This window comes from Oratosquilla oratoria, chromosome 17 (genome assembly GCF_046742065.1).
Source record: "Oratosquilla oratoria isolate Oo_2021 chromosome 17, ASM4674206v1, whole genome shotgun sequence".
Classification (NCBI taxonomy): Eukaryota; Metazoa; Arthropoda; class Malacostraca; order Stomatopoda; family Squillidae; genus Oratosquilla; species Oratosquilla oratoria.
Genome location: NC_134793.1, coordinates 27,281,981 through 27,291,980, shown reverse-complemented (window position 1 = coordinate 27,291,980; position 10,000 = coordinate 27,281,981). Strand labels below are relative to the sequence as shown.

At 36.3% G+C, this 10,000-nt stretch overlaps 1 protein-coding gene across 1 annotated transcript in view; it reads right to left on the bottom strand.

Annotated features, from left to right (window-relative positions):
* Window positions 1-10,000, bottom strand: part of LOC143034551 (thromboxane-A synthase-like) — a 71,859-nt gene that overhangs the window by 7,580 nt on the left and 54,279 nt on the right. Inside the window, exons 10-11 of the mRNA XM_076200759.1 lie at window positions 2,403-2,629; window positions 1,229-1,391 (exon numbers count right to left, since the gene is read on the bottom strand). Coding sequence (XP_076056874.1) covers window positions 1,229-1,391; window positions 2,403-2,629 — 390 coding nt within the window. The remainder of the gene's footprint in view (window positions 1-1,228; window positions 1,392-2,402; window positions 2,630-10,000) is intronic.

Here is a 10,000-nt window from a genome sequence, read left to right as displayed (position 1 = left end):
TGGAATATTTTGACAAAAATTTACAAAAAAGGAGTGGAAAAGTATGTCCCAAGACAAAAACAAGAAAAAGAATATGTAAAATGCTGGTACAATAAAAGTTGTAGGGAGTTAAAAGACAAAAGAGACAAAGCTTGGACCAGATGGAAAAAAGACAGAAGGCCTGAAAAATGGAAAATATATACTTGTTATAGAAATGAATATGTACAAACGTGCAGAGAGGAAAAGAGAAAATATGAAAAAGATGTCATAGAAAAGTGTAAAGATCAACCAAATCTATTTTACAGATTTGTAAACAACAAATTGAAAAACAAACAAGACTTGGAGAAATTAAGACAAGGAGGAGTTGAATACACAGAGGAAATTGAAATGGCGGAAATTATGAACAAACATTTTAAATCAGTGTTTACAAGGGAGAACATACAACCTGAAGAGATCGAATGGAAAGAGAAAGTCCCTTCCATGAAAGAAATAGAGGTAACAAAGAACGAAATATTGAAACACTTGAGTAATCTTGATGTCAGAAAATCGCATGGACCAGATGAAATAGCAAATTGGATTTTTAAAGAATGCAAGAATGAACTGGCAGACAAAATACATAGCATAATAAACAGTTCCTTGAAAGAAGGAAAAGTCCCAGAAGATTGGAAAAAAGCAAATATAGTACCTATATATAAAGGAGGAAACAAAGAAGACCCTACCAACTATAGACCAGTCTCTCTAACAAGTATAATAGCAAAAATTTGTGAAAGAATTGTCAAAAGTAGACGGGTAAAATATTTAGAAAAAAACAACGCGTTAAATCCAAGGCAATTTGGATTCAGACAAGGACGATCATGCGTCACCAATTTAATATGTTTCTATTCAAGGCTAATAGATATAATACAAGAAAGAGATGTATGGGCGGACTGTGCATTTCTAGACCTAAAAAAAGCTTTTGACAAAGTACCACATAAGAAGTTGCTTAAGAAATTAGAAACTGAAGGAGGAATACAGGGCAAACTGCTTAATTGGATGGAAGACTTTTTGCAAGAAAGAAAAATGAGAGTAGTGATAAGACAGCACCGTTAGCTTCCTATTTAGATGCTTCTCAAAAAATATGATAAGAATCAAATATTATGATTATTAAGGGTTAGGTTATGTTTGGAAGTATCTGTGTGAGAAGCATCCAAATGGAATCAAAGGAATCTAGTGTTCATTATTGCATTAAAAAAGCCAATTGATTACTCACAATTGTTTTGGAGCAAGACTGGATAATGTAGCGTCGCACGGTTGTCGCCAGGGTCAATTTGGCCTCCAGCATTGCGAACCTGGCACCAATACAGTTCCGTGGTCCAGAACCGAAGGCCAGGTACGCCAGTGGGTGTCGATTAGCTCGCTCCTTGGGTAAAAATCTGAAAATATTTAGAGCAAAATATGCAACCGAAGACATAATACGATGATTTCGTTTTCCATTTTTATGTGTAAAAAAAATCCCCACACACACATCCCCTCCTACATCGATTTCAACTTTAGAGAAATGAATAATGTGATATGTAGAAAATGGTACGTTTGGTTTGTCTTCTTCGTTTCGATTTGCTTGGCTCTTTATTCATACCAACTTTAACATACCTCAAAAAGTTAAATGATTAATACGATAATCCTTGCCCTAAATCTAAGTCGTGTTTAATTTTCATTCGTATATATTCCATAAAGTTTCAGCGTGTAAGCGAACACATACTTTGTTGAGAGTGTATGGTTACTGCCAAAAGTGATGGCACCTCTGTTATTTGATCTCTATTTCTTTATCCATTGTTATTCTAAACATCATAAAGCAAGGTAGTTTGGCATGGGGCAGCTGCATCCCTTTCATCCCCATAACACGCAGCGTTTTCATTCATTCCTACTTTACCCGTGAGTATATTGTATCATATTAATACTCTAACGTTCCCTATTTCTATACATGTCTCCACCTTACTCTGTCACCCATATACGTTTTTGCTTGTTCGACATCCTGACCATGAGCCAATGCAGCTCCATTGACCCCATCCCTCCACTTCTTCATTATTCTACCCTTTGGTCTCACTCCCAGAACTACAAATTTAAGACTACCTCGATGATATATATTCCCATCCATTGTCATAGTACCTTTCCTGCCAGGAAGAATAATCTATAGAAAAATATATCAAAATCCCAACAAAGTTATATTGAATTCAGGACATTAGAAATTTGGTAATAATATCACTGCGACGCAAATATAGTAATGATTACAGTGCTACGACGTTATTCAGATATGTTTCTGGTAGCCAATCACAGTTAAAGTTCATTAAGTAAAAAAAAAAAAAAAAAAAAAAAAAATAAGTCTACAGTAGAACGAAGAAGCCAAGAGGACTCTCTCTCTCTCTCTCTCACTCTCTTTTTCGAACCTTTCTGGCCGGAATTCTTCAGGGTCTGGATAGATTTCCGGGTCATGATGGATGCTCCACACGGGTGCCTCCACTACAGCTCCCTTGGGAATGGTCAGGTTCCCGTAGGTCCACTCCTGGGCTGCCTCCCTCAGGACGAAGGAGGGAATTGGAGGGTAGAGTCGCATCGACTCCAAGATAACGGCATCCGTGTAGACCAACGCGTTGAGGTCATCATAAGTCAGATCCTGCCAAAGAAACAGCGTCCTCTTCACTGATTATTTCTCTTGAGCTCGAGAGAGCGGTCTGGCACTAGATTGGACAGATTCCTGAAATGTCCCCCAAAATGACACGATACACACACAGACTCACACACACACACATATGCACACGCACACACACATTATATATATATATATATATATATATATATATATACATACATATATATACATACATATATATATATATATACATATATATATATATATATATGTATATATATATATAACGTAGATGTTGTAACAAAAGAGTAAAATAAAACTTAAACCCACTCTCGGAGAAAGATAAGCTGAGATACAGAGTAAACCGTATATTTCGACAACTAGCTGTGGTCCTCTTCAGCAGTTACAAGTATAGGGTACATATAAGTTCTTGTATATGTACCCTATAATTGTAACTTCTGAAAAGGACCAAAGCTAGTGGTCGAAATATACGGTTTACTCTGTATCTCAGCTTATCTTTCTCCGAGAGTGCGTTTGACTTTTATATGTATATATGTGTATATATATATATATATATATATATATATATATATATATATATATATAATTATATTTGTTTATATACATATGTATATATTACGGGTGAAAACCACTGTTGGAGTAAAAAAGACTGGAGACAGGGAATCTATATATTTCGATTGCAAACTGTAATCCTCTTCAGTAGATACAAAAATGGAATAGTGAGTGCAGAGACATGTTTAAATAATGAACTTAATAGTTCAGCTTTACTTTTGTGAACTTTTTGAAAAAAAAATTGTGGAGTGTTATTATCTAAAAAATAACATACCTGTTCAGAGTAATCATTAAGTTCAGGATGCCTGTATTCTATCAGTTCCCTACATTCCATTACATAATGTTGTAGGGTATGTGAATTTAATATTTAACACAACTTACATGGTACGTCATAGCTTACATATTGCCAACAATATCCCAACCGCATTCTCATGGTTATTGTGTCTACCTTCACCCCATCCTTACCATAAGTCACACTTGTATTTTCAGTTACGTACAAATAATGTTTTATACTTGCAATGCCACTGTTTAATATTCATTGAATTTCTTTTGTTTCCCATTCATTTTTTTGTTCATTGACTTCTTGATTTCGCTGAAACTCACTATGTTTTTAATATCTATATTTTCTTTGCTTCTGACTTCTTTTGCCAATTTGTTAGCAACTTCGTTCAAATGTATGCCAATGTGGGAAGGTATCCAAAAGAAATTCACAGAATAACCTTCCTCATTAACTTGAACCACCAGTTTCTTACATTTCTCTACCACCTCTGCACTCGATGGTTTGTGCAGTGCAATGTAAGAAGTCCACTCTGGCTGTCGCTAAAAACATAGGTATTCTTTTTATGATAAATTACTCCCTTTAATCATTCATATATAGCATGTAATTCTGTGGCTATCGTTGAGGCTTTATCCTCTAGTCTCTTTAAAAGTAAAGTGTCCGTACTTATTTCGTCTTCAAAATATTCTCTTATGACTACACTACACCCTGCTCTAACCCCATTCACTGATCCATCACAGGAAATATGTATGGAATTAATTCTTGGTATAGTATTAATTTGGGACAAGAATTGCTGCCTCAGTTTATTACTGTTCAAATCCCATTTCTTGGTGTCAAACTTGTTTATGTTTATTGATACTTTCAGTGTAGTCAAAGGTTGAGTTTGGTCTCCTCAGGTATTGTACGACAATATTCGAATACTTCATAATCCATTACCGCTTCACGCAGTCTTGTCAGGTATTTGTTCTTTCTAAGGCTGATGTCACACGGGCGGTCTACCCGCCTGACCGCGGCGGGTGAGACGCATTTCCCCACTTGAAACCGCCGCGGCCAGCCCGCCTGGCTATGTCAGACGAGAGGTTTATACATAGGAATCAATATAAAGCGGTTCCGCGGCGGCTGACCCGCTTTGCACCCGCGGCGGCCAACCCGCTCGTCTGGCTAGGGCTTAACAGTGCCTGAAGCTATTTCCACCCCTAATTTCCTTTCACCGTTTCTTATCATCCTTACAATTGACCTTACTGCTAATTCTTTTACTCTATTGTGATGCTTGAAAGATTTAGTTCTAGTCTCATAATTTCGATTCGTGTAGTTCTCGGACAGCCTAATATCATTCTCATGGCTTTATTCTGTATTATTTCTAGTGGTTTCAGTTTGTGTTTTCTTTGCAGTCTATCAACAATGGTGCAGCATAGTCTATCAACGATCTGATTGTGGTTATATACATCATTTTTAGGACAGGGATTCCAGCTCCAATTCCTTTATTGGCCAATACCTGCAACAGCTTTAATCTTGATGTGTAGACATGTTTCAAATAGTCTGTTTCATTTTTCTCATCTGAAATCCAACATGCATACCTAAGTATTTATAATTTAAGACTTTCTCTAAATTGATTCCATTTATTTTGAAGGTTTTATCATTCCCCTTTCGTTTTCGTGCTTGTACTTTATTTTCATTTATTACTAATGTCTAGGCATAGACTTTTAAGTTTTGCCAATGCCTTTTCCATTATGTTTTTGTTTGTACATTGTAGTACTATATCATCCGCATAGATGATGACCTGTGTTCCTGGGGTAAAGTTATGCCGTGCAATTTTGTCCATCAACACATTAGTGTGGGACTGAGTACATCACCTTGTGGTGTCCCCAAGTCCATTTCCATTATGTTAGATTCACACCTTTGATACCATACTTTTACTTTTCTTCCACTTAAATAGTTCTTTACCCATAGTAGCAATTTCTCTTTAACACCTTTATTTGCTAATTCCACTATTATAACATATTTATTGGCAGTGCGTACAGATCACTCATTGTGTGAACCCACCTATACCCGTCTAATCAACTATGTAAATTTTTTCAGGAGCAGGACAAGGAAGAGGAAAAGGGGAAGGGGGGTAAATGTGGTGGACAAGTCCCCCACATGTGCTTCGACGCGGTATTTTGGCTTATAGCATCGCCGCCGCGCGCGCACACACACACACACACACACACACACACACACACACACACACACACACACACACACACACACACACACACACACACACTTTCAACGAACGGACGGCTTGAAGAACGTTCTGAAGAAAAGTGCAGATTGTGGATCCCAACGCAAAGAGAAGTGCCTTTTTGTATTTGCAGGGTGGGGGGAAATTGCTCGTGGGGTAGTGGGAAAGTAAGGAAAGAGGAGAGGGGGAGGGATTGCTGGGGAAATGGAAGGTAATGAGGAGGTGGAGGAATTGGCCCTGACGGGCCGCCGAAAGGTGGACAAACGACCGCAAGACGAGCTAAAAGACAGCTATAGAAGAGATTTGAAAAAGAACAGCTTTCCTCACAGAGTAATAGACAGTTGGAACAAGTTAGATGAGAAAGTGGTGTGTGCAAAAACAATACATGAATTTAAAAATAGTTTAGATAAAATGAGATATGAAGACGGGACCCCACGAGCATAGCTCCCCTTCCCGTAAAATACAACTAGGTACAACTAGGTAAATACACACACACACTTTCAACGAACGGACGGCTTGAAGAACGTTCTGAAGAAAAGTGCAGATTGTGGATCCCAACGCAAAGAGAAGTGCCTTTTTGTATTTACAGGGTGGGGGGAAATTGCTCGTGGGGTAGTGGGAAAGTAAGGAAAGAGGAGAAGGGGAGGGATTGCTGGGAAAATGGAAGGTAATGAGGAAGTAGAGGACTTGGTCCAAACAGACCGCCGTAAAGTAAACAAACGACCACAAGACGAGCTGGAGGACGACGGAATGTCTAATAAGAATGTAAAGATTAGAAGTATAGATAGGAACAATACAGTAGAAAGTTATGAGAATATTTTCAAGGGATTTAAAGAGAGTGGGGGGGACACAAACCCCCCCCGACTGACAAGACTAGAGAAGAAGGTTGATAAGGTGATCGAGGACTTGGAGAGTAGGTTAGGTCATATGAACACCATTTTACAAAGGGTTGAAAGATTGGAAGAACTGGAAAAGGCGAATAAAAACTTAACTGATGAAATAGAAGACCTAAAAAGACAGTTAAGAGAGGTAAAGGTGGAGAATGAGGAATTGAAGAAGAATAGTAAAGAAAACAGAGAAACGATAGCTAAAGAAAGTAAAAATTGGAAGAAAACCCAAGAAGGAAATAAGGTTTCATTCACTGACATAGTCAAACAGCAATTGAAAGAACATACTGAAGACTCAGTTATTAAAGTGATGAGACAGAAGGAGAATATAGTAAGGGATTTAGCAGACAAGAAGAAATGTATAATTATATTAGGAATGGAAGAGAAACACAACACAGATAGAACCACAAGAATCAAAGAGGAAAATGAAAAAGTAAGCCAATTACTAGAATCAGTTCAGGAAGATGAACCAGAAATTATGAAACAAATCGAAGAGAAATTTAGACTCGGAAAGTATAGCACAGACAAGACCAGACCAATTAAGATTAAATTCAAGTCACAAACAACGGCAGAGAATATCTTATCCAAAACAGGGAAACTAGCAACAAGTGAACAATACAAAAAGATATGGATAAAAAGAGAAATGAATAAAGAGGAAAGAGAGGAAGAAAAGCAGAAAAGACTGGAAGCTAAGGCAAAAAACGAGAACAGAACGGAGTCAGAGAAAGAGAGATTCTATTGGAGAGTAGTGAACATGAAACTAAGGAAGTTCGACATACAAAAGAAAAACATAAGGGAAACAGAGAACACAATGGAAGTGGCAGAAAACTAAGAGTGTCTTACACAAATATAGATGGATTAATAACAGGATTGAATGAGCTGAATGATTATTTGAAAGAAAAAGAACCGGACATAATGGGAATTGTAGAAACAAAATTAAAAGGCCCACTACCACCCAACAGTGTAGGACATGATGCATACAATTATTGGATTAGAAACAGAGAGAAAAAGCAAGGGGGTGGAGTTATGTTCCTGACTAAGAAGGATATAAACGTGAAAGGTGTCATATATGGAAAGAATACAGTAGAGATGATTATGATAGAAGTGGAAGACAGAGATAAGAAGAGCAGAAAATTTGTGATCAATTATGTGCCTCCGAAAACAGCCTCATGGGAGGAGAGTGAATATAAAAGTATGTTAGAGGACACAAAGATAGCATTAACTAAAATAATGGAAGACGGAGGAAGAATAATTATGATGGGCGACTTTAATTGCAAAGAAATCTGCTGGGAAGAAATGACAGTAAAGAGTGGTGATGACTCATGGGGAAATGCTCTACTTGAGATGATTACTGACCATTCAATGACACAATGGATACAAGAGAACACTAGGTATAGAAATGAAGAAGAACCATCGAGGCTAGACTTAATAATTACATCTGAACCTAGAATAGTGGACAAGATTGAATATAAAACACCAATAGGTAAAAGTGACCACATATTGATTGAACTGGAACTTAATGAAGAAAAATATATCAAAAGAAATGAACAATATAGAAAAGGAAGAATGATGTATGAAAAAACAAACTTTGATAAAATAAGAGAATTCTTCCAACAAGAAAACTGGGAAGAAATATACAAAGAAGAAACATCAGTGGAAGAGAAATGGAATATTTTGACAAAAATTTACAAAAAAGGAGTGGAAAAGTATATCCCAAGACAAAAACAAGAAAAAGAATATGTAAAATGCTGGTACAACAAAAGTTGTAGGGAGTTAAAAGACAAAAGAGACAAAGCCTGGACCAGATGGAAAAAAGACAGAAGACCTGAAAAATGGAAAATATATACCTGTTATAGAAATGAATATGTACAAAAGTGCAGAGAGGAAAAAAGAAAATATGAAAAAGATGTTATAGAAAAGTGTAAAGATCAACCAAAACTATTCTACAGATTTGTAAACAATAAACTGAAAAACAAACAAGACTTGGAGAAATTAAGACAAGGAGGAGTTGAATACACTGAGGAAATGGAAATGGCAGAAATTATGAACAAACATTTTAAATCAGTGTTTACAAGGGAAAATATACAACCTGAAGAGATTGAGTGGAAAGAAAAAGTCCCCCCTATGGAAGAAATAGAAGTAACAAAGAATGAAATATTGACACACTTGGGTAATTTTGATGTCACAAAATCGCATGGGCCAGATGAAATAGCAAACTGGATTCTGAAAGAATGCAGGAATGAACTGGCAGACAAAATACATAGCATAATAAGCAGTTCCTTAAAAGAAGGAAAAGTTCCAGAAGATTGGAAAAAAGCAAATATAGTACCTATATATAAAGGAGGAAATAAAGAAGAACCTACCAACTATAGACCAGTCTCTCTAACAAGTATAATAGCAAAAATTTGTGAAAGAATTATCAAAAGTAGATGGGTAAAATACTTGGAAAAAAACAACGTACTAAATCCAAGGCAATTTGGATTCAGACAAGGACGATCATGCGTCACCAATTTAATATGTTTCTATTCAAGGCTAATAGATATAATACAAGAAAGAGATGGATGGGCTGATTGTGCATTTCTAGACCTAAAAAAAAGCTTTTGACAAAGTACCACATAAGAAGTTGCTTAAGAAATTAGAATATGAAGGAGGAATACAAGGTAAATTGCTAAATTGGATGGAAGACTTTTTGCAAGAAAGAAAAATGAGAGTAGTGATAAGAGATCAACACTCAAAATGGGATGAAGTAATAAGTGGTGTTCCGCAAGGAACAGTTCTGGCCCCAATAATGTTTGCTATATATATTAATGATATGGATGAAGGAATTGAAAGCTATATGAGCTTCTTTGCAGATGATGCAAAACTACTGAAAAGAGTGAAAACTGAAGAAGATTGTGAATCACTACAGAGAGATCTAAATAAAGTACAAGAATGGAGTAGGAAGTGGGAGATGGAGTTCAATACAAAAAAGTGAAGTATAATGGAATTTGGAAAAAGCAAAAACAGAATAACAGGATCATATAATTTGGGAGAAGAAGGAATAAAAAAAGTAGAAAATGAGAAGGACCTGGGAGTCATTGTTATGAATAATATGTCACCTGAGAAACATATAAATAAGATTTTTGGAGAAACTTATAATTTAATAAGAACAATCAAAGTGGCATTTACATACCTGGATGAAGAAATGGTGAGGAAAATCCTAATCACCCTGATAAGACCAAGATTGGAATATGCAGCAACGATATGGTCACCAAGTACAAAAAAATGTATAAAAAAACTTGAAAGAATACAAAGAGCAATCACAAAACTGGCACCAACACTCTCAAAACTATCATATGAAGAGAGACTACAAAAACTTAAACTACAGACACTAGAGCAAAGAAGAGAGAGAGGAGATTTGATAGCTATTTACAGAATCATGAAAGGCATAGAAA